The sequence below is a fragment of the Miniopterus natalensis genome, chromosome 18 (genome assembly GCF_054644295.1).
Source record: "Miniopterus natalensis isolate mMinNat1 chromosome 18, mMinNat1.hap1, whole genome shotgun sequence".
Lineage (NCBI taxonomy): Eukaryota > Metazoa > Chordata > Mammalia > Chiroptera > Miniopteridae > Miniopterus > Miniopterus natalensis.
This window is the reverse complement of record NC_142098.1, coordinates 16,789,684-16,814,801: the sequence shown is the minus strand read 5'-3', so window position 1 is coordinate 16,814,801 and position 25,118 is coordinate 16,789,684. Positions and strand designations below refer to the sequence as shown.

Genomic DNA, 25,118 nt, shown 5'->3' with positions numbered 1-25,118 from the left:
AGCCTCCAGCCAGGGCCTTTCCAGAAATAAAATCTCTTTATAAGAGGCGGGGATATGTTTACTCACCTTAACCTTCTCAGTTCAGGGGTCCATCTGTGGGAATCTTTGCACGATTAGAAGGCGGCTCCTAATGGCTGTGTTTCATTCCCACCCCCTTGATGAGTATAGAGAGCCCATCTGCCCTCGCTTATTAGCTCTTCACATCCGCTGAGCACCTGTCATGCACTGGACATTGTGCTTCTCCTGTGTGTCTCCTCCAGTGACGGGGAACTCATCACTTCACAAGGCAGCTCTACTTCTCTAGCTCAGGAGACTCACCGTTAGGAATTCTTACCTGAGCATGACCTAAGACATGCTGCCCTGGAGTCATGAGTCAGGCTGTCAGGGTTCAAATCCCTCTTTTCAGCCTCGGGACTTTGAGCAAGTTATTGAACTTCCTTGAGCCCCAATTTTCCCCATCTAGAAAATAGGACTAATAAGCACTGTTCTGAATTTTACATAAGAAGAAGCTTTGCCCGCACTAAGTTGCTCAATAAAAGTTGTCCCACCCCCGTTCCATAGCTATAAGTTGGCCCTGATTGGAGCGTAGCAGTTAAGTGCACAGTCTGACCTCCGTGAATCCTTGGGAAATTCAGTTTCTTTCATAGCCTCTGGTTGCTCGCATATCGAGCGGGAATAAGCACAGGTACATGCGCCTAATGGACATTGGTGGTTTTTATTGTTACTGTTTCTCCCATGAATGACCAGTTCCCCTGCACAGTGAGGTTGCAGCAAACCCCTTGCTGCTTGTCTCCCTGTGCCTGCGAACTTAGAAGGGGGTCCACGAGCCAAGAGGGGTCTGATTACCCATGGCCAGAGCAGCACTGCTGCCACATGGTGTGTTCTTCCCGCTGGGTCTGTCACCTGTTTGCCGTGGGACCCTCAGGAAGCCAATGTCAAAGAAAACCCAGTGGGGACATTTCAAGCGGAGAACCATGGGTGGCGATGGCCCTTCTCCCCCAGCCCTTGGCCCACTGTAGTTGTTAGCCTGGAATCCTGTCTGTAAGAAACTGCATCACACATGCTGCTGCACAGTAAGAAACCCAGAGAACCCAGGCACCTGCTTTAATGTTTCAGTTTAAGAACCCCCTGATCCTGCTGCTGCTGGCCTCCGCCTTGGTGAGCATCCTAACGAAGAACTACGAGGACGCCGTCAGCATCGCCATGGTGAGTGCGCCCCCCGGGGAGCAGCCCCGGCCCCCAGACCCGGCTGCTTGGGTTTGCCGAGTGTTTGCTTATTTCTTATGCAAGGAAAAAACGAGTTTGGCTGTAGAGAAAAAGGTAGAAAATGCAGCAGAAAGAAAGGAGAGCAAATCCACCTCCCTATGGAGGTGTCCTGGCTTATTTGGCCATTGCTCCTTGGTGGACACCCAGGGGGCTTCTGTTCTTTGCTGTTGGGACCCTGTTGCAATGAGTTCCCCTCCCAGGACTTGGGATGGAATTGGCTCGAGTTGCCTGTGCATGCGGTACAAAGAATAACTTTATAATCTGTTACCTAGAGAGGACCACTGAACACCTATTTAAAATAATAATTTTTTAAATTTCGGTGGAAAATCACATAATAAGAAATCAATGATTTTAAAGTGAACAATTCAGTGGCATTTAGTGCATCACAATGTTGCACAACCACCACCTCTATCTCGTTCTAAAACATTTTCATTGCCCTAAATGGAAGCCGCACACTCATTAAACAGTCACTCGCCCATTTCCCCGCCTTGGCCCCTGACAACCACGGGTCTGCTTTCTGTCTCTGTGCATCTACCAGTTCTGGATATTTTCTATAAATGGAATCACACGATATGGGACCTCTTATGTCTGGCTTCCACCGAACACCTTTGGATAGATGTCATCTGGCTTCCTTTTATCTGTCAAGCACTCTTTTAAAATACAAAAACAGAATCATTCCACGCTATGCAATTTGCTGCTTCTGTTTAAAGGCTGAGGTTAGATCCACATCTTCTGATGTGGACTCGTGTGTACAGTATGTTGTTGAGTGAAAGGGCAATTTATAAAAGAATATGTCTGTACTATAGGACCCTATGTTATAAATGTGTCTGTGCAGAGAAATCTAGAGGGCTGCCCCAAAATGTGAACCTCTCGTGGTGGGATTTGGGGTGATTTTTTCTTTTTTTTTTTTGCCTATCTCTTTTCTAAGTTTCTGCACAGTACACTTATTTTGCATGAAAAAAGGGAATATTTTGAAAGACAGTGACCTCCCCTCACCTCCCGTGGACACTCTCGCTAGCTGCGTAGATGGGTGTTAATGCCCTTCCCGTTTGATCCCTAGGCCGTGCTGATCGTGGTCACTGTCGCCTTCATCCAGGTGTGTACTTATTTCTGGAGGGCCGGGTTGGGGTGAGCCGGGCATGGTGGGAGCTCTGTGGAATTCCCACCTCTGAACAGCATGTTTGATGTGTTTCCTGTCAGGAGTACAGGTCGGAGAAATCTCTAGAAGAGCTGACCAAGCTGGTTCCTCCCGAATGTAACTGGTAAGTCAGAGACCCCCTGGGGCTTTTTGGTTCATCAGAGGAGCCAGTGGGCTGGTGGTTGGTTGAGTTGGGCAAAATTTGTATCCCTTGTAGTGTAACAGGAGAACCATGTGTTGCTGCAGTTCTGGCCTGGTCTCCATCCTGCCAGTGGATTACCTGTGTCCTTGGGCGTGCCGCTCGACCTCTCTGGGCCTGCATTCTGTCATTAGCATCTAATCAGGGTGCCTAGCCTGGGGGCCGTGGGCGATGGAAATGGCTTCAGGAAGAGGGTGGCCCGTGAAACCTGTCATACACTGCAAAACTGTGCGTTTTTCCAAAAGAAAGCACGTAGAGGTTTCAGGGGACTCCCAAAGGGTGGACTCGGGGCTGAGACGCGGGGCTTTAGCCGGCCAAGGCATCAGGACATTGGTTGGGGCGGGACGACATGAGGAATGAACTCTGGGTGTTTGCTCAGCAGCCCTCCAGCCTCTCTCCTGCGCAGACATTTCCACGTTGCTGCTTGTCAGCACGCAGCCCTTACCAAAGATGTTTAAAAAGGAAAAAGGCAAAAATACCTGTCAGTACCTCATGGGCATTTCTGCTTAGTGCAGTGCTACGCGGCAGAACTTTCTGGAATGTCCTGTACTCTGCGCTGTCCGGTACAGCATCACTAGTCACATATGGTTACTGGGGACTTCACGTGTGTCAGGGCAAGTGTTCCATGATCTGAGGTGTTTTGGAAGGACTTCAACATACAGGAACTATTTTTCTGAAGGATAATTCTTGGGAAAGAACCTTAGCATATATTTGAGTGTATGTGGCACCACTGAGCCACAGGTCTGGCGGATAGAAAGAGCTGGTGAGATAGAGTCCCACCTCTCAAGGAATCAGCAGGCGTGTGTGTGTGTGTGTGTGTGTGTGTGTGTAACATAGGCAGAGATGGTGAGTAACAAAACAGACAAAAAGAGCATAATGTGGAGGCGTGAGAGAGGCTGAGTCAATTCTAGAAGGGTCACTGGGGGCAGTAAAGATGTCTGGGCTTAATAATGGGATGACCAAGGCTGTCAGAAATCCAGGTGTGTGATGTGAGACATAGTCATGTGAGCAAAGGAAAGCGTAAATGATTGATGTGGTTTAACGATCTGATCTTAAGCTTAAATATCAAGTCTTGACCTTTTAGATGAATAGATACATTATTGATGTCCTCAGAAGTTTTGCTTCTAAAAGACATTTTATTTTCAAAAGCAGCAGTGGCAGGCAGCCTGGTAGAGGTGAAAGAGCACTGAAGATATACAGCCTCACTCTCTGAGTCTCCAAGGCCTGTTTTACAAATTAGGAGAAACACTTGCCATGCAGACCCTTCCTGTATTACCTCCATCCTTTGTGCAGTCATTAAGTATTTATTGAACGCCTACCGTGTGCTGGGAGAAATAGTGCTGGGGCTACAATTGGTGAATAAGATTTTGGAGCGCAGCAGGTGCATTAAAGCCAAAAGACTCCCCCAACACCCAAAGCCACACAAAAATGAAAACAAAAACCGCACAGAGATGCAGTAGTGACTGGTGGAGGGGTGGGGACAACTTTAAATAGCTGGCGATCAGGCCACCCTGATCTGACATTTAAGGAAAAGCTGATGCTTAAGTTGAGGCCTGAGAAAGAGAAGGAGCCAGCCATGGGAAGAGCTGAGGGAGCAGCAGGCGTATATCAGATAGGTGCTCTTGGCTACAAGGAACAGAAAACTCAGCTGCACAAACCACAAGGACATTGTATTATCTCATGGCAAGGGATCTGAGGTGGGAGGCAGTGGGGTTAATTAATTCAAGATGGCACCAAGGACCTGGCCCTTTTATTTCTTTACTCTGCCATCCTTAGCATGTTGACTTTGTTCTCTGGCTAGTTCCCCTCATGATTCCAAGATGACTGCCACAGCTCCGGGCATCACAGCCAGACATGAAAAGTCAAACAGAAGAAGAAGCTGTGTGTGTGTGTGTGTGTGTGTGTGTGTGTGTGTGTGTGTGTATTTACAGATACATGAACCCCTTCAAATGTCCACTCATGTCTCAGGCCAGTGTTATAGACTGTGCCTGTGCACAGGAGGCGAGATCACGCCAATGATCTCAGCCAGTTAGGGCCCATCCCTAGAGCACACAGTTGTGGGGGCAGGGTGGATACCTGAACAAGACTGAATTCTGTTATCAAGGAAGAAGGGAATGTCTGCTCCAGCATTCAGGGTCACCTGAGACCTTGAGACTAGAAAGAGTTGGGTGTGTTCAAGGGCTGGCTGGTGTGGGGAGGGAGCAGCAGGAGGTAAGGAAGAGGCAGGTCCAGGTCAAGAGGGCCTTAGCAGGGCTTTTGGGTTTGATTCCAAGGTCATTGGAAAGCCGTTGGACAGTTTGAAGCGGGAGGGAGTTCTGATCTGATTTGTGTCTTAAGAGCTGTCCGTCTGCCATGTGCAGGATGGATTGAAGGAGGCCAGAGGGGAGGCCGCTACAGCGTCCGCTGTGGTGGGGTTCCAGTTGGAACCTGTGCACAGAAGCACACCCCCTGTCTAAAGGGGGATGGCCATGAGGAAGGGTCATGGCCCTGTGGGAAGCTGGTCCTGGGCTTCTCGGACCCTTAAGATGCTCCTTCCAGCTCGGACAAGGCTCTGCCATTCCTGAGATCTCAAGCCAGCTCTGCACACCTGAGCGGTGTCTTTCCTGAGGGTACAAGCTACTGGCTCCACTAAGGGAGCTTTAGAACCGCTGACCTAGCCCTGCAGAAGCTTCTGGAGGCCAAGTGGCCCAGCCTTGTTTCCCGGCAGAGTAAACAGTGAAAGCCCCATGTTTCAGATGAGGGCCAGGGTCTCCCAGAAACCACACCCTTTTCCAAAAAATCTTTTAGGCTCCATGAATTTAAAAAAATAACACCACCACAAAGGCACAAAGGTTTGTCCATAACTGAAAGAGGAAGTGTGTTTCTATCTTTGCTCAAATTTATCAAAGTGCATAAAGATGGCATGTCAACACGGTGCTTTTGCTTTTTACCATGTCAAACACAGCATAAGAGAAGGGAAACTCCAGCACCTGCTCGCCCGAGACCTGGTTCCCGGAGACATCGTGTCTCTCTCAATCGGAGACCGGATCCCTGCAGACATTCGTCTCACTGAGGTGAGGGGTCCTCCACCCTGGTTGATGGGATAGGCACACACTTAGCTTACCAGAGGCAGACATTCTCTCACGCATGCACATGTGCACGTACACATGCATGCACACATGCACGCACATGAAACAAACACGTCAGGGAGTTAGCAAACAAGCTCATTTTGCCCTGGCTGGTTTGGGTCAGTGGTTAGAGCATTGGCCCGAGCACTGAAGGGTCACAGATTTGATTCCCAGTCAAGGGCATGTACCTGAGTTGCAGGTTTGATCCCTGGCCCCGGTTGGGCGAGTGTGGGAGGCAACCAATTGTTCTGTCTCTCTCATATCGATGTTTCTCTCTCTCTGTCTCTCTCTCTCCCCCTCCTTCCCTCCATTCCACTCTCTCTAATGGAAAAAATATCCTCGGGTGAGGGTTAACAAAAATAATAATAACAAATCTAATTTTAAGCACAAAGCTCTTCAAACTGTATTTCATAAATTAATTACTCTCATTTTAACTCTAACCCTAACAAATTTTGGTTGTTGACTCTAGTTGATAGCAGGCAGCATCAGCAAATGGAACTGGGGTGGGGTCAAGGAACGAGGCAAATGTTCCTTCTAGAAACAGCCACAGTGATGTCAGAAAGAGATGCTGTTAGACTGCTCAGGAACGAGAAGGGAGCCAGAGCCAGTGGAGATAAAAAGTAGCCCAGTTTTGGGGACACGGTTGCCCAGTTGGGGGACACGGGTGTGGGCAAGCTGCTTCCCCAGCCTCTGGGTGCCAGGCCACGCAGCTGCACAGCACAGCGCCCCAGGCGCTCCCCGATAACCCTGCACTCTCAGCAGAGGTTAAATCAAGTTCAGAGGGATCCGTTGACAGGAGCCATCTATTTTGTGATTCTTTTCAAGAATGCTTAAGAGTTGTTCAAAGCTTCTAGCGATAAAGGATTAAGCGCAGGTTATCTGCCCGATTTATTTATTTTCTCGGGAATGGCAGGATTAATGGCATGCTGTTAAAAGGGTGGCGGGGAGGGCAGGGGGTGGAGAGAGGTGAAGAGCCAGGAGCCAGTCCCTGGGCCTGTGTTTCCAGCATTCTGGCCAGGCTTTGAAGTGGAGGCGGGGGCCAGAGGGCCTCGGGCTTTCCCTCCCCTCTGCCCCAACTTTCAGATTTCCAGACAGGCCAGGGGTGGGGGGAATGGGGGGGCTGGGGGCATTCTCTCTCAGGCTCATGCGGGTGCCCCTTCCTGCACCAGAAGTGATTCCTCACCATCCACCCTTCCCTGTGCCAGCATTCAGTGTGCAGGTCTGGGGCACTTGGGGCCCATTAGAGAAACCATTGTCCCCTGGGAAAGCTGGGAGACTAGTCTGAAACATTGTTCACTTCTCCACCGAGAGGGGGCTCTGGCTCCCAGTGTGGGGGTTCCAGAGGGACAGGGTGGGTCCTGATGGTGGGCAGCCCAGCGGTAAGGAGGATTCTGCCACAGGTGCTATGGAGAGGCAGTGCTCCAAGTGGTCAGTGCCCTGAGGCTGGGTGTCAGCCTGGCTTCCAACCTGATGCCTCTCATTCACAAGCTGTGTGACCTGCAGCAAGTTACTTAGCCTCTCTGTGCCTCAGTTTCTGCCTCTGTAAAATGAGTGGGGCTGGGGGGGGGGGGGGGTAATGCCCAAAAGGTGGTTGTAAGGATTAATTGACTTCATAGATGCAGAGTGCTCAGAATGGTGCCTGGCATCAGTGAGTGGTGGGCACACGTTGGATGTCAGAGGGCCCTGGGTTTCAAATCCCTGCCCAGCACCTCCCAGTGTGTGACTTTGAGGGAGGGATTGGCCCCTCCAAGCCTCGGTTTTCTCATCTATCAAAGGGATTAATGTTCATTCCCACCTTGCAGGGTTATCATGAAGAAACAAGCTAAGACCTTCAGCCTGCTTGGCATGATGCCTGCTAGGGGTTACCAGTGACCAAATATTAGCTACTGATTTTATTGTCTGTCATTACTGGTCGCTCCAACAGTTCTTTGAAACAATTTTTTAGACCCCAGATAACGTCCTTATAACTCAACTGGTTTTCTTCCTGCCCTGCTTATATAAATTAAATTATATCTGGCTGTTGACACCACGAGGGTTTAATCCAAGCTGCCAGCTGCAAACACACTACCAGTTTCCTTTTTGGTATTTTGCAACTCTGTTGGACAATCAATAGCTTTGTGTATTCACCGTGGAATAGTTTTATCAGCTCTTAAGCTCTGAGATCCAGGAGAGCTTATATACATTTTGAAGCCACTTAGGGCCAGGAAATAGCAGGTTCAAGCAAGCTCTTAAAATAAGTAACCCAAACACCTGCCCTTTTTGCATAATGTGTGGGCGTCAGAGGGCATTATTTTCTCTTTCCAGAATTAAAACAAAGGCTGAGGCCTCTGTGAAGGGCTGACCTGGGGCAGCCAGTAGAGCAGGGCCACTGCTCTTTCTTTGTCCTGCCATTTCTAAGTGAAAAGGGAATTGAAAGGAACCTGTCAGGACTCCAAGTAATGCTTGTCTCCCTTATCTGCACCTGAGCAGGAAGTGACAGGGAGCTCCCGAGCCCTGTCTTCAGGCTGAGCCACCTCCTTGGTAGCCACTGGTATTATGTGATTCTCAAGAAATATTTCTTGAACACCTGCTCTGTGCCAGGGACTGTGCTGAGTGCTGAGGAGGCAGTGAAGAAAATAGACCTGATCCTTGTGCTCATGGGTTTATAGTCCAGACTGACAGACAGACTACATCTCCTCATGCCAGGTAACTTGTTCAGTGACTGCTAGGGGAACTTGAGGGAAAAGTACAGCAAGTTCTGGATTTCCTAACCAGAACAGACTGGCCTGGCCTGATGCAGTCACAGAGGGCTTCCTGGAGGCACTGGCTTTTGAGCCAACCTAGAATCAACACAAATCAGCTGTTTTAGGTAGAGGAGGCCCAAGCTGATGCCTAGGTCTGACCTAGAAGCCAGAGGTGGTGCTGCTTTTAACTGCCTATGGTGTGTCCATGCGGCGGGCCACCACACAGTAGGGCCATTTCTGCCACTTGAAACCCTCTCCCACCATCCTTTCTTGGCTCTTCTCATTCCTGAGGTCTCAGCTCAATGTCCTCTCTCTCCCTGCCCTTGTCCTTCCCCGACCTCTCTCCTAAGGGGCCTCCTCTGTGCCCTGCCTGCCCCGTGATTCATTCCGGTGTAATTCATCCCCTCTTCTCTCCCCCCCCCACCCCGAGACTGGAGTGTAGGCTCCCTGAAGGCAGGGGGTCTTCCTGACTTGTTCCCAGAGCCCAGAAGAAGACCTGGTCCATAGCAGGGGACGGATGGACAGATACCGCCTCCGGTCCAGGGTCTCCACACCCACACGCCCCTCCCCCTCATCTCCTGCTTCTCTGGCTAGCTGTCTGGAGGGAAGTCACCTTTGTCTCATCCCTCTCTTCCATTCCTCACTTTAAGAAAAATAGACTTTAACTTTCAGAACAGTTTTAGATTCACTGAATTTAAGAAGATAGTATAGAAGATTCCCCTATGTCCCACACCCAGTTTCCTCTGTTATTAACGTCATATGTTAGTATGGGACATTCCTTACAATTAATGAACCAATAGTGATACATTAGCATTATCAATATAATGACTACTGTTAACCATTAATATGGTTATTTTATTAATATATTAATATGATTGCATATTATGTTGTGATATAACGTATTTTTATATATAAATATATATAAGGGTCACACTTTTTTCAGATTTCTGCATTTTTTCCCTAATGTCATTTTTCTGTCCCAGGATCCCATAGTACATTTACTTGGTGTCTGTGACAGTTTCTCAGACATTGCTTGTTTTTGATGACCTTGACGGTTTTGAGAAGCACTGGTTAGGTGTTTTGTAGACTGTCCCACAATTGTGATTTGTCTGATTTTTTTCACGATTAGACGGCAGCTGTGGGTTTTGGGAGGAAGACCATAGCGGTAAAGTGCCCTTCTCCTCACATCGTGTCAAGGGTGCATGCAGTCACCATGGCTCATCACGGCTGGTGTTGACCTTGATCACCTGGCCGAGGGGTGTTTCCTCACGTTTTTACTATGTTGCCAATTAGTAGCAGTTCTTTCTGTGAAGCATCCTCATGCTTTGGCAACTGGTGTGGTCACTCCAGCTGAATCTCCCCCTATCTCATCCGCACAGCCTTCGTAGGGCCTCTTCCCAGGCTCCGTGTCCACTGAGAACAGTGGAACCTGCAATGGCTCCCTGTTCCCCGTGCATCAAGACTAAACTCTGCCTCTGACCGCTCATGACCGGGCCCCCCTTCCCCATCTCAGACTGTGCTAAAAAGAATGGAGGGTGCACCAGGATCCGTCTGACACACCTGAGCCTTTGGGCCTTGGGCAAGTTTCTTAATCTCCCAGAGCCTCAGTTTTTTCATCTATAAAGTGGGAATCAGAGCAGTCTTTTCCATGGGATAATTGTGAATGTTTCATGAGAGAATGGAAATACTCTGCGAATGCTCACTATTATGATGTCAGCAGTATTATTTCTTCTCCGAATTTCTGTTCCACTCTAATTTAGCACCGTCCTATGTAGTACCTTCCATTTGTCTCACCTACAGGGGTCTTTTTCTCCAAAGTTCTTGAAGCAGAGCCTGACTTAAAATTCTTTGGGCATATAATAGGCATCCATTGAAGTCTTATTGAATTGACCAGTTAAGAAACTGGGCAAGCAGGTCACATTTTAATTAGTCTTTCTTTAATTAGTCTTTCTTTAATTAACAGTGTTTCTTAAATGTGAACAAAGTTAGGTACAAATTCCATCTACTTCAAACATACATACAACTGTAAACCTGAGCAAATTTTCAAATCAAGTACGACATATCCAAATTATTGTCACTTCCCATTAAACAGTGTTTTCTGGGAGTGAACTCTCTGTGTGCCATTGGGCTACGGTGCCAATTTCTGCTGCCCAGGGCCTCTGGGTCAGCAGCCTATGGTGCCGGGTGGCTCAGTTCTCCCATTTTTTCTTTCATTGTAGGTTAGGAGCTGCCCCGATTGGTCATTTGACTTTCCCTTGATGTCCTGGGGATTTAAAAAAAACACACATGCAAACTCTAGATCCTTCCGTGGTTGTGCTTGACTAGATTTAGATAAATATGTATATTGGCTCCAACGGGCCAGGAATTTTTTGTCTCTCACTTAATGAGAGTTCGGAAGCGGGGTGTCCATGGAATGAAGGCCTGGCCTTCTCCAGCCCCATTCTGCCTTCCCTGGTGTGGTCATCCCCTTGATGCTTGGAAGGTGGCTTCTGGAGCTCCGGCCACGAGAGCGACAGGTAGGCAGAGAGAGCGAGGAAGGTGAGGAAGGCCAGAGGGGGGCCGTCAGCTCCACTATCTTCAAAGCTCTCCCCCAGGACTACGGTGACTTCTTACGTCTTGCTGTTGTCTCATTGTGGAGACACTGAGCTACAAGGGAGGCTGGGGAATGGGGTTGTGTGCTGGGGCACAGCCCCACTCCCAGACCGGGGGTTTCTGTTAGGGAGGAATGGGAGGTGGGCGCTCCATACGCAAGTGGTAGCCCCTGCCATCTCGGGGACTGGGACCCCAAGGCACTGGGCATGTTTTTAAAAGATTTATTGAATTCTAAAATTTTGAAATCATGGAGAACACCCAGGCTCCTATTTGAGAATCGCTGATCTAGCAGTTGGTGTCTCTAAGTTGGTTTTACATGCTCATGTAATAGGGTCCGGGAGGTGGGGCAGGGTCGGGCCCACCCTAGAACACTTATCTCCTCAAATGTATCTGTTCCAGTTCTGGCCACAGGAGACTCATCTCTTGAGTGATACCTGCTGGGTCTGTGGTCAGCTTGGAAGATGGTTGAGAGTGAAGTATTTGGAAGCAGAGCCTTGGTTCAACCTCTGCTCTGCCACTAAGGAGCTGTATAGCCTTCAGCAAGTTCCTCACTGTGCCTCAGTTTCCCCATAGGTAAAATGGAGAAAATAATAGCATCTTCCATGGGGGGAGTGAGGCTTAAGATAAGCCTTGTGACACGCTCAGTGTAGGGCTTGGTACATAGCAGGTGTTAAAGAAATGTTGGCAGCTTCCCCTTCTGGAGTGTGTGTGTGACCATGTTTCTGGTGTTGGCGTAACCTTAGACCGTCGCTGAACAACCTGCCTCAGTGATGCTCAAACCACACAGGTGATCTGGGCATCCCCCAAGGTGGGCAGCATATGGAATGTTAGGCAAAAAGCACAGTTGCTTTGAAGGGCATATTCTAAATTAACCATTGCCTAAGGTTTTTAAAAAACATTATATTAAAGTTTAAAATAATATAAAAGAAGGTACAAGATTTCATGCTTTTCTGAGAGGGGCCAGGCGTTCAAAGCTTTTCCGATTCTTGAGGCATCTCGGGTCGTGGTCTGATTTTTGTCCCCCGATTTCGAGGCATTCCATGTTCATGGTCTGTGGCAATTGACACGAAGGTGATTGACAGCATCGGTGCTGTTAAAACCGGCTCACGGGGGAGGGGACAGGTTCCACTGCCTTTCCCTCTGCTCCCCAGGTCACAGACCTCCTGGTGGACGAGTCCAGTTTCACAGGAGAAGCTGAGCCATGCAGTAAGACGGACACCCCGCTGACAGGCGAGGGGGACCTCACCGCCCTGAGAAACATCGTCTTCATGGGCACCCTGGTCCAGTACGGGAAGGGGCAGGTACGCCCTGGGGCGCCCGGAGGCCTCGGCTTCTATCGAAGCAGCTTTCCAGCCTCAGACCTCACGCTTCCCTCTCTCCTGAACACAGGGAGTCGTGATCGGAACAGGGGAAAGGTCTCAGTTCGGAGAAGTGTTTAAGATGATGCGGGCTGAAGAGGTAAGGGCGAGGGGGGGCTTTGGTTTGCTTGTGAGCTGGGGTTTGAGATTATTCTTGGGCAGTGATACCGGCCCTGTCCACCCATGAGGAATGAGGGTCATGTGGTTAATGCGAGTATGCTTTTTAAAAACTAATTTTTATTTTAAGACATTTGTTAGGATTTTTGTCAAGATACAACTTACAGACAGTAAGATGCACAGATATTAAATGGAGAAGTCAGTGAATTTTTGCATGTGTGTGCCCCTGTGTAGTTGTCACTCAGCTCAAGATGTAAACGAGCCAGGCAGGAGCTGTGGGACGCTGCTGGGATGTCATCTAACAAACCCATTGTTCCCATCCTTTCAGACACCCAAAACTCCTCTACAAAAAAGCATGGACAATCTGGGGAAACAACTGACGCTGTTCTCGTTCTGCGTAATTGGTGAGTGAAGCAGCTTCTGCACTCGGGCCTGGCGCCTGGGGAGAGCCGTCCCGGGCAGCCACGGCTGTTTCTCAAAGAGCCTGCTGCTCACCTGGGAGGGGATGGGGCTTGGGGATCGGAGACTCTCTGACAGTGACAAAAGGCTTCTGTATTAGTCAGACTAGACTAACTGTGGTAACAAGCAGCCCCTGCATTTTAATGACTTAACATGGTCGAAGTTCATTTGCTCACATCATAGTCCACGGGCATGTTCTCGGCCTGGTGGCTTTCCTGGACAGCTCACCTCCAGACGCCGGCTCGGGGGCCCAGGCCCCTGCCGTAGTTTTGCTCTCCCTTCCACTGGGTCCTTGGAGGCTGGTCATCATTGTTTAGCCATAGCTGGGGAAAAAGAACATGGGAAATTTTTTGGAAGTGAAGTCATCACTTTTGTCCATTTTCAGTTTGTCAGAATGGAGTCACATGGCCTGCCTATCTGCCAGGGAGATGGAAAATGTTGGTTAGCCATGTGCCCAGCCATATTTCTATGCCACTAAGTAGGCTGTGCCTGGGCTTGTGCCTCATGGCCTTTGGCAACACACCAAAGGCAGCATTAACGTGATGCCGCAGACCTGAATTCAGGTCTTGCGCCTGAACGTCACTGTGGAGCTGCCCTGGTCTCTTCACCCGCTCCCTCCTGCTGTCTCCAGCTCTGACTTTGAGTCTGTGTCCTTTGTTCCCAGCCTTCAGGACCAACCAGTGCCTTGCCCATAGTGGATTCTCAATAAACATTTGTTGAGTTAATGAGTTAATAAAGGAACATACCAAAACCACCGCCCATAGCACAAGCAGTGATAAGAGGAGGTACTAGTGAGTCCGGCTAAACCTGAAGCCAGAGGAGTTCTTGGGAAAAACAGCTGTCCGTCCCAGCAGCAGTGTTGCTGTGCCTCTGGGCACCCAGGTGCATGAATTCATTCAGTGAGTGTTCTATGACACACTGGACCCTATAGGTTCTGGGGCCACCAAGATGAGTAAAACAGCTTCTTCCCTTTGAAGGGCCCCAGACAAATCGGGGAGAGACACCTGAACAAATACGAAATGTGAAAGTAGCAGTTAATCTGGTTGGAAGAGTTGGGAAGGCTCCAAGGAGGAGGTGACGTTAAACCAGGGCTTACAGGATGAGGAGGAGTTTGCCAAATGACAAAAGAGGGGATTGGGAATTCCAGGCAGAGGAAAAAATAAGTTCAAAAGTATGAAATAAATTTCCCACTCCTTTATAGCTTATAAGAGGATGAGCCCTGGAGTCAGGGCTCTCAATTTTGTCATGCTGGGGACAGACCTACTCACCCTTTCCTCTCAGCATTCCAGTCTAGTCTCCTTTCCAAATCCACGCTTTGGATTAACTGCTCAGGGTTGGCTAAATCACAAAGTTTACTATTTTTAAATACCACTACACCCTCTTCTCTCCTTTCTGCCTACTTTGTCCTGGAGCAGTGGTGAAAAAAGGGTTTTATCTTAACCTGCCAAGTCTGATCACAGCTAGTGGGGCTCTGTGCTATGAGAGGACTGTGAGGCTGGGCTCAGGCATGGTGGCAAAGAGGACTGAGATGGGTTAGTGACATCTGTCTTGGACACAGAAGGGGAAAGTGGCTGTGATCGCCACTCATTTGCCCTCCTTGGGGTTGCATGTTGCCCAGGCATCAGGGCAGACTAGAGTGCCCAGAGGCCTCTTTTGCATTCTAGAGCAGGGATTAGAGTCTATGACTTCCGGGCCAAACTGGATTCACCACCTAGTTTTGTAATGGCCCACAAGCAAAGAATATCTTTTACATGTTTAAGTGATTGAAAAAAATCAAAAGAATAATAATATTGCATGCCATGAGAAGTATATGAAATTCAAGTTTCAATTCAAATTTAGATTTCGGTGTTTATAAATCACGTTTAATTGGAACACAGCCACACCCACTCACATGTTATCTATGGCCGCTCTCACACTACAGTGGCCAAGTTGAGTTGCAACAGAGACAGTAAATAGCCAAAACTATTTACTGTCTGCCTGTTGTTGAAAAGGTTTTCTAATACGTGCTCTGGACAATTATGGTGACCAGAAGGAGATGGTGCTCTAATGAGTGCTGTTCTTTCTAGCCCAGGAGCCTCAAGAACAAATATCAAGTAGATGTGCTTTAAGGTAGATTGTCAAATAGGTAGTGAGTTAACAGGACTTTCTACAAGATGAAATTTGTTTATAAAAAATGAAAAGTTGCAAGTCAGGGTTCCTACAAGGTCATTGCCTTGTATAGGCCATTATTCCTCAAGTTAAATTAGAACTTAAATTGGCATGTCTGTGGCCAGGCCACAATACCCCTCAGACCTTTTACTTCACAATAAATACTTCAAGAATTGTCCTAGAAGAGTGGGAGTTTTGAAACTGGGTTCCATGCATCCCTAAGGACCCAAGTGGGAGCTGCAGGGTGGCAGTGTTGTACTGGTAAATGTTTAACACTTTCCAGGGGAAAGTAGCATTTGCCAATTCCTGCAGTGTCAATACTCTCAGCCTGGCCTGTTTCAAGCTGCCATTATGAAGTTATTGGACGCGATTTGGGAGAAGATGTGCACATAGGCTGTGTGAGCCCCTGTCAGCAAGCTGCAGCCTTCTGTAGGGAGGCCTGTGGGGCTGGGTGTCTGGTCCTAGTGGGCGAGGCCCCAGACTCAGTGCCCCACCCCTATTTCCAACAGCTTCTACTCTACAATCTTTTACATCTGAGTTCATTTGGGTTCCAGCTAAGATTTCATTTGACTGCTGAGTTCTGTAGCTAAGTATAGTATGGAAAAACCCCCACACCTAACAAATTAGAACTCATGACCCCTTACACAAACATGCACACCCCCACCCCACCCCCACCACTACTACTACTACTATCCAGCACATAACTGGTCCTGGCTCCCTGTTCCTGTGAAACAAAGCTGATGTTCTTTAGCAAATCGTGCAGTGTCAACAGGAATCCCACTCACCTTCCCACTTTCCTCCCAACTTCCCATGCAGTTGCAGCAACAGTTAACTGTGGGCATTCACTGCGGGCCAGGCGCTCTGCTGAGCACTTCAGATGTGTTGGCATGTCTCAAATCCTGAAACAACTCCTCGAGGAAGGCATGGTCATTATCCCCACTTTATAGATGAGCAAACTGAGGCCACCCCTAGTGGCCCTGGAACTTTTCCCCATTGCCGGACACCTCATGAACTTCCATGAGTCCCAGCACGGCTCATGCCATTTCTCAGCCTCAGGGGCCCATCTCTGACAGTCTCCATGTGTCCTGAGCCTAGCACAGGGCCTGGTGTTTGGTAGACATTGTGTCAGCGGTTGACACAGGAGAGAATGGAGAAGGGAATGTATTTCATCACGAACATGGCAAGATAAAAAAATTCAAGAAATAGTGGCCCATCTGCCCATCATGAAAGCAGCATCGTCTGCCACACCAGACACCTTTGGGGGGAGTTTACTTGAACTGGCTTGATCCTTTCCTAAGAAAAGTAAAACCATTCTTTTTTGTAGGTATGAGGGTATCTTAAAATGGAAGAAGTGGTTACAAGTCCTTGAGGTTATTAATCATTGCCCTGTGTCTAGACTCCTGTGAACTCTTTAAGGAAATGATTTTGAAAGGCCGCCTTGCTTTCAGATGTTGGATAGAGTGTGTGTGTGTGTACACACTTTGTGTTTTTGGTGTCTCCCCCAGGCGTAATCATTCTCACTGGCTGGCTGCAAGGGAAGCACCTGCTCAGCATGTTCACGATTGGGGTCAGGTAAGGCGGGGAGCTTGGGGAGCAGGAACAGTGTGGGAAGATGCATTCTCCTCGCCCCAGGCCACAGTCTCCCAGTAGCACACTGTCTGACAGGTGGGGGTGCCTGGGCACAGCTTGCAAAACAAATGACAGCATACGATCTGGAGTTTCCATTCATGTCACTTTTTTGCCCCTGGGTTTGGATCTTTCTGGCTAATGGTGTGGACTCCAGAGCCAGCCTGCCTAGGGTTAAATTCTGGCTTTACCACTCGCTAGCTGTGTGACCTTAGGCAAACTTCTGCACTTTTTTCATTGTTGTTATTAATCCTCACCAAAGGATACTTTCTCCATTGATCTTTAGAGAGAGTGGAAGGGAGGTGGGGGGGGGCTAGAGAAACATCAATGTGAGAGAGACACATCGATTGGTTGCCAACTGCATGTGCCCCAACCGGGGCGGGGGATCGAGCCTGCAAACCAGGTATGTGCCCTTGACAGGGAATCGAACCCGTGACTCCTTGGTGTGTGGGCCTGCACCCTAACCAGTGAACCACACTAGCCAGGGCACTTCTGCACTTTTTGTGCCTCAGTTTTCTCCTCTGTAAAGTGGGAGTGATGAGACAGCCCCTCCTGGGGCCATGGCGAGGATGGGATGAGAGCCTGTGCAGGCTCCTGCAACAATCCGGAGCTCACGGTGTGTGGCTGCTCCTATTACTCCTTTGACAAGTGGTCTAGGGCCTTCTTTTAGAGAGGAAGCTATGGGAGAGAATAGAGGACATGTCACTGAGGCCACACAGCTGATGGCAGGGCTGGGAATCATGGCCCTTGACTTTAAGCCCAAGGAACCTGCCTTTCCTCCACATGGTGATTCCAACAAGCAACAGTCACGCCCCCGGGTTCCGGGGGACAATGCGGAGATGAGCAGGGAGCTGGCTTAGTGGCTTGAGTCACCCCAGCTTTTCCATAGCTGCTTGCCAAGGCAAGGGAGGCCCAGTGCCAGGGATGGTCACTAACTGGGTATGTCCCAGCAGAAGGGCAACTGGTGACACTTCTGGGACACAGAAAAGCCAACACGTTTCTAGGCTCATGTTAAGCCCCGTGGTTTCCGGAGGGTGACCCCATGCTGTTGTGTCTGTAAGACGCTTTAGGTGATACGTGGGAAATTCTTTTAATGTCTGTGAATAAAAATATACACTTCGGACATCAAACCCATGTTGTAAACAAGCTTAGATGCCCATCGACTAATGAATGGATAAAAATCATCCAGTGGAATATTATTCAGCCACAAAAAGAAACAAAGCACTGACACCCGCTACAGCATGGGAGGCCCTAGGAAACATGATGCTAAGTGAAGGAAACCAGACACGAACGGCCACGTACTGTATAATTTCATTTATATGAAATGTCCGAAATAGGCAGCTCCATAGACACAGAAATTAGACTGTGTTTCCAGGGCTGGGCTGGGGAGTGGCTGCTAACAGTTACGGGGCCTCTTTCGGAGGTGATGGAAACGTTCTAACCTCGATTTCGGTGATGATTGCACAACTCTGAATATACTAAAAACCACTGAATTATATACTTGAAAGGGGTGAATTTTATGGTATGTGAATTATATGTCAAAAAAGGCAACAAAAGACAGCATAGAGCAGATAATTAGGAATGTTGTTATTGCAAAGCTCCCTGAGCCTTCCTAGTTTATATAAAAAAGCCACTGTTTGCAAACATTAGTGTGTAGCTATCATTACAGTAAATTACAGTAACGCACCTCACAGTGGACGAGGCACCCTGTCTGTGCTGGGACACGAGGTCACAGGGTGCTGCTTCCCCAGAGCTAACCGGTGTGGGCAGGAGGACCTTGCTTTAAGAGTTGGGTGCACATGTCTCTGGTACATGGTCAAGCTTGTCTGTGTATAAATGAAGGGACACCATTACCTGACAATTAGCAACAGAATGGATTTAGATGCAGGTCTTTAAAATGCCAAAGGCCCTGGATTTTAGTTGCAGTGCACTGTGTGCACCAATTGAGGGGCAGGCTAGCAAAATCAACATGTGGGCAGGTGTGTGTGTCCTACTACAAGTATTCAATAACTGTTTTTTTGAATCAATGGAAACTGGAAAAGTCTTTGGTTTTAGACACTTTGGCATTCCTTCAACAAACCAAATCTCGTTAATACCAAATCCTGGGGGCATGAAAAAAAATTTAAAAACCTTAAGATAAAAAAAGAGTTGGTTTTAAGGATACTATATAGTTAGGATCCAGGAGGTACGCAGGTGTGATAAAAATCATAGAAGCAAAATACAAATGGCAGACATTTGGAAAACTCCATCTGAAACTGATTCCAAACCAAAATATAAAGTCCAGGCCGTGGATGGTTTTGCTCAGTGGTTAGAGCATCATCGGCCCTTGGACTAAAGGGTCCCGGTTTGATTCCAGCCAAGGGCTCATACCTCATTTGCAGGCTTGATCCCCAGTTGAGGTGCATGGGGGAGGCAACCAATCGATGCATGTCTCTCACATCGGTATTTCTCTCTCCCTCCCTCCCTCTCTCTCTTCCACTCTCTCTGAAAAGCAATGGAAACAATATCCTCAGATGAGGATTTTAAAAATAATAAAAAATAATAAAGTCCACCTTTTCCATTAAAAAAACACACAAGTCCTATAATGAGACAGACGTCCAAGCCCCATCAGAATATCCAGTGAGGAAGAGATTCTCCAAAATAAAATGAGAGTCACTCTTTTAAACACTGTATCCTAATTTCCCCTGCTCTGAGAGACACTCAAGGTGATCCGAGATATACTTGCTTTTCCTGGTTACTCTAATCTTTATTACTTTGTAGATTCGTTTTTTTATTATGAAAGCTTCCTGGTACAAAAATCACCCTCCCCACGCCACATGGGGGAAAATGCCCCCTCATAACCCTTGCAAATGTTTGCTTAGTTAGCCTCATCAGCCTGTGCCAGAGAACCAAGGAAGCCGTCTCGCCATCGCCATAGAAACCGGGCACAGTCCCCTGACCAAATCCAGGCACCTTGGTTTATATAACCGAAGGCTCCATCGTCCCTGCGTAAAAGGCCACCATCATGTACTGCGTTTCTTTGGTTCTAAGACGTGCTTTTTCACATTTTCACTTCTCTGAAGTCAGACTTATAAGTGGCGTGATAAAGCACCGTGCTGCTGATTAATTGGCAATATTTTTTTCTTTCTTAGGGGCACAATGCTACTTGTCCTTCGCAAGCAGCATTATCTTAGATGGGATGAAACCTGTTCGCTGTGCATGACTTTGGTTGAATGGGCCTCCTCAGCTAGGCTTTCCGATTATTAACCAGCCCATGTAGAGCACTCACTATGTGCCAAGCCAGTGTGGGCCTAGACACCTGCCATGTATTCACTTGGGTGTTTGTTCACTCAGCAAAAATTTGCTGAAGGCCTGCAGGACTCTGCTGGAGGTTCCAGTGCAGACGGTGAACCATGGTGGGTGTGTCCTGGTGACACTCACTGCCCAGCTCTGCACAAAAGCAGCCTATCACTCGCTCATTTCCAGCCTCCCCCATCAGCCTGAGTCAGCTGGTCATTAACCAGCCTCTGCCCTCAGCCAGGCCTGCCCACGAATATGGGATGGGGGAGCAGTCAGCCCTGATGTTCTGGAGCCAAACTGAGGCCAAAAGAGCCCCTTCTTAACAGCCTATCACATGTTGACATACTGCCCTCAGGAAGGAGATCCATGCTCTCAATCCCAGTTCAGATTCCCAAAAACGAGAAGCTCATTGGTTCAGCCTGGATCACATGCTCTCCTCTAATCCATTCAGCCATGGCTATGGGAGAGCCAGGTCGCACGATACAGAAAGAGCTGGAGGGATGATAAAGAAGTGAGCAGATACCCCAAACAGATCGGCTAAAGGTATAGCTGGGTCACTTTGCCTCCCTCAATTTTAATTTTCTGTCTGGCTTCCTTACCAGAAGTGTCTAAACCATTAGACCAGTGAAAAGTGAAATTTAAGGGAAGATGCTCTGAACCAAAAAATTCCACTTCCTACTAATTGCCTGATTCTGGAAATTCCTTTTCTAGGGCCCAGAGACTTTTCTCTTTAATAAATGAGAGCAATTTAATGCAAAAGCATGTAAAGAGGCAAAACAACTGGCAGGCTAATTCACACTAAAGTGTGGATGTCTGATAGATGAGACCCCTTCCCAAAAGCTGGGGTTTTGGGGGGTGGGGTGCTCAGAGCAATGGATGTTGAAGAAAGAGGCAGGTGCAGCATGGAATGGGGAACAGAGAATAGAACAGGGACTTTGGGGACACTAGAGGCAAGCTTCACCAGGTAAAAGTGTTGCCAATCCCAGTTGGAATTCACATCATTTTCAAGTGCATGTTAAAGGTGACCCGTCTGGCCTTTCAATCCAGCCTGGCTGTGGCCGCCATTCCAGAGGGCCTGCCCATCGTGGTCATGGTTACGCTGGTCCTGGGAGTGCTGCGGATGGCCAAGAAGCAGGTCATTGTGAAGAAGCTGCCGATCGTGGAGACCTTAGGTGAGGGACTCCAGCTGGTTGGATTCTTATAAATTGTCTTGAATGGATGTCTTGGTGCCATGTTCGTTCAACCTGGGTATTTCATAAGCCTGAGCGCTGGTGCGATGGCCGCTTTTTCCTATACACTCGGATGTCTCCCTGTGCCAGGTTGCTGCAATGTTATCTGTTCCGATAAGACGGGGACTCTGACCGCCAATGAAATGACCGTCAGCCAACTCGTAACGTCTGATGGACTCCATGCCAAGGTGAGTGCTGTGAACTTGCAAGGTTCAAGACAGTGGTGTGCCCTGCCAGACCCTTTGCGGAATTCCCAGAGGGAGCACAGGGAATTTTCGAGAAAACAGTAGGGAGAAAACAAATACGGGTGACATGGTGCAAATTCCTCGTTACCAATAGCTGCAAGGAACATGACTGATTAAGGTTGCCATCTTTATTTTTTATTATCTTCAATAATAAGCACAGTATAAAATTTAAAAGCTAGAAGACCATTATCCATAACCTCCCATGGTAAAGTCACCTTGATTCGTCCCTTTGTAGTTGTGAGTCTCTCCTGTGCATCGGCACAGTTATAAGCTCCTTGAATGTGCAGTTTTGTATCTTGCGACTTTTTTCACAAAACCTTCCACACCAAAGGGGTCAGCAGTGACAGCCTGCTTCTGTAAATAAAGTTTTGGTGGCACCCTGCCACACCCTTTTGTTTATATGTTGTCAATGGCTCCTTTCAGGCCCCAACAGCAAAGCTGAGCCGTCACATGGGCTACAGAGGCTAAAATATCTGCTCTCTGGCTCTGTAAGAAAAGGTTTGCTTACGTCTGTTCTGGAACATCTGCACTCTCCTGTCCTGTCACTTAGTTTTCTCACCCAGATTTTTACTGGCTGCAGAATGTCCCACTGAGCAAAATTATCGCAATTTACCGACACGTGGCAGTTAGTGGGACATTCTGATTAATCCACAGTCCTGCGGGGATCGTCTTCATGCTTGAAGCCTAGTATGTGGCTAGGATTTTGTCCCCAGAAAAGATATTATGAGTCAACCGGGGGAGCATATTTTTGACACTTGGTGACATCCTTTCTGTCCCTTGCCCTGCAGGTCAGCGGAGTTGGATATAATGGCCAAGGGGAGGTCTGTCTTTTACCGTCCAAGGAAGTCATTAAGGAGTTTTCCAACGTCTCCGTGGGGAAATTGGTGGAGGTAAGTGTCAAAAGCACCATGGGAGAAACATGCATTTGAAACAAGCTGATGGGGATTCTCTCTGAAAAGAGACACAGCTACTGGACCAGCTGGTTCTTGGTGACAGCGGGGCCACCCCCAGGAGTCATGTTGTCCCAGTGGCCCCGGCAACAGATGGGAACATCAGAGGTAAGAGAAGAAAGAGAGCCCTCTGTGCTCCTCGCTGCCTGCTCGGACGCGCAGCATGTGGTGAGCGTTGCCTGCTGGTTGTGTCAATGCTTGTAGCACAAGCCGCGCTCCCCCTCCCGCAGAGCTCACTGGTCCTCCCACCGGGCAGCGCCCTCTGCGAAGCCTGAACCCAGCCGTCTTCCTTCGTGACATTCACTGTGTCACTCCTCACAGGTCCCACCTCCGGGGCCACTTAATTATCACAGCAACCTTGCGAGGCCCATCCTATTACCTTAATATTGTGCAGATTAACAAATGGGCTCAGAGAGGTGATGGGAGGGCCCAAGATCACTCAGCCAGTGGGGGAGGGAAGCTGGGACTCACCCCATGCTCCTGTGTGTGGGGTTTTTTTAATCACTATTTTTAATTGAGATATAATTTATATACCACAGAATTCACCTCTTTAAAGTATACAGTTCAGTGGTTTTTAGGATATTTACAAATTTGCGCAGCCATCACCACTATCTAATTCCAGGATACTTGGTCACCCTGAACAGAAACCCCACACTCAGTATTGGTCACTCGCCATTACCCACACTTGTCACCACCAGTCTGCCTGCCCTCCCACTGCATTTCCTTCCAAAGGCTTTAAGACAACCGACATTCAGCAGAGTCAATAAATAGTCACTGTGTTCATTCATTTTGAAAAGTAAATGTTGTCTCTCACCCCTATCCCAGCCCAGCTCCCCAAAATGAGTCAGGTCTTCAGTGTATGACTTTTTCACATTTCTGAGTGAGCCCAGGACCCCGAGGGGGCCAGCTCCGAATACTAACTAAAGGCATTCAGAAATCCCCCCTTTCAGGCAGGCTGTGTCGCCAACAACGCTATCATCAGGAAAAACACCGTGATGGGACAGCCCACAGAAGGTGCCTTGATCGCCCTGGCAATGAAGGTGGGAAATGTTTTATTTCCTTTCAGTACAGTCGTCGGTTCCAGGGCTCAGCAGTTAGCCCCTGAGCTCTGTGACTGGGCAGAAATGCCGCCCACTCTGCCCGGGGCCGGCGCGGAGCAGCTGCTCAGTGATGAAGGGGTGGCTGGCGGGCGGGCCTCTCTGCTCTGCACAGGGGACAAATAACAGAAGAGGTCCGATCAGACCCCTCTGTCGAGGTAGACGCCCACCCACGGGTGCTCATCCCGTGGGAGTGGACCCTCTCACTCCTTCCCAGCCACTCTGCTCCCGACTGCTGCCTCCTGTGCTGCGACCCTTCCTCTCACGGCCACCTCCGGCGTTCCCTTCAAGTTCACTGCCATTTCCACCTCTGTGGACGCCTCCGCTCACCCGGGCACCCTGAGCTGTCCCATTGCCCTGTCCTGTGCCCGTCCATTCGCCTGTCCCTCCCCAGCACGAGACCAGGTCCCCTCATTTCTGCCTCTCACCCATGTCACAGCGCAGAACAGGGTGTTCCAGGGGCCCGTGCTGGGTGGGCGATGAGTGGGGAGAGGGGTCTCCCTTTCAGCATATCCCTGTGAAGGTAAACAAGGCGCCTTAAGACACTGCTACGCCACATTCTTTTCCTTTCGCTCACAGAAGAAAATTCTCTCCGGAGTGTCAGTAATACCAAATGGAACTTACTGCCCCCCCTAAAACAGTGAGGGCCACCCCCACTGCCCTGCAGGGAAGGGACAGCTGGCCCGGCTGGCACAGCAGGAGCAAACCCGGGGCCGGAGTCCCTGCCCTGCTCCCCCTGCCAAACCCCATGCAGCGCAGAGAGGGCAGAGGTTCCAGACCCCTCTTTCCTTTACATTTAGGGTTTTACTCCTTCATGAGTCCAAACGATGTGGGGGTCCTGCTTTGGGATTTTAGAATATGCCTTTTAAAGTTAAAATCATTAACAGCTAACGTGTTTTAAGCGCTTCCCGTGTATTGGGCATGGTGCCGCTCCTGTTCCTTTCCTCGAGTTGCCATAACCAAGTACCATAAGCTATGTGCTTAAAAGCAACAGACATTGATTCTCTCTCAGCCTGGGGACTACAAGTCCAAGCTGAAGTTGTTGGCAGGGTTACCGTGATTGCGTGATTGCATCTCCAAAGGGCCCGTTCACAGGACTGGGGTTAGGGCTTCAACACATCTTTTGGAGGGACAGTGCAACCCATAACGTCCTCCTAAGGTGCCTTTTTAGACATTTTTTTTTCCTGATCACTCCTTCCGTGGAATTTTAATACCACAGATATACTGTATATCTGTTTGTGTACTGTATGCGTATCTGGGCTTTATATAGGAAAGTGGATTTTTTGCCTGCCCATAAGGACCCATTTTCACCTCTTATGGGGCAATGGGATGCACAGGTTAGGAATGGTGGTCAGTTGGGGAAACTGAGGCTCAGACTAGCTGGCCCCCCAAAACTATCAAAGAGCCAACAAATGTCAGGTCTGGCAAGGACCCCAGACTGTGACAACAGGCCACCCTGCTCACCCAGGGGTTCCTTTTTGGGAAATTGCTACATCCCCAAGTCTGAAACATTTCTTCTGACAGGAACCCCACAGGCTAGTGTTTCTGAGCAGGTCTCAGCTAGAAGCTATTTCAAAGACCATGT

The 25,118-nt window shown here is 48.7% G+C and overlaps 1 protein-coding gene across 1 annotated transcript in view; it reads left to right on the top strand.

Annotated features, from left to right (window-relative positions):
• ATP2C2 (ATPase secretory pathway Ca2+ transporting 2) overlaps positions 1-25,118 on the top strand; it is a 52,102-nt gene that overhangs the window by 16,422 nt on the left and 10,562 nt on the right. The window contains 12 exon segments of the mRNA XM_087827216.1: positions 1,117-1,206; positions 2,327-2,362; positions 2,467-2,528; positions 5,548-5,656; positions 12,177-12,326; positions 12,415-12,483; positions 12,829-12,904; positions 16,613-16,679; positions 21,060-21,184; positions 21,332-21,429; positions 22,275-22,376; positions 23,387-23,476. Of these exon segments, the coding sequence (XP_087683342.1) occupies positions 1,117-1,206; positions 2,327-2,362; positions 2,467-2,528; positions 5,548-5,656; positions 12,177-12,326; positions 12,415-12,483; positions 12,829-12,904; positions 16,613-16,679; positions 21,060-21,184; positions 21,332-21,429; positions 22,275-22,376; positions 23,387-23,476 (1,074 nt within the window).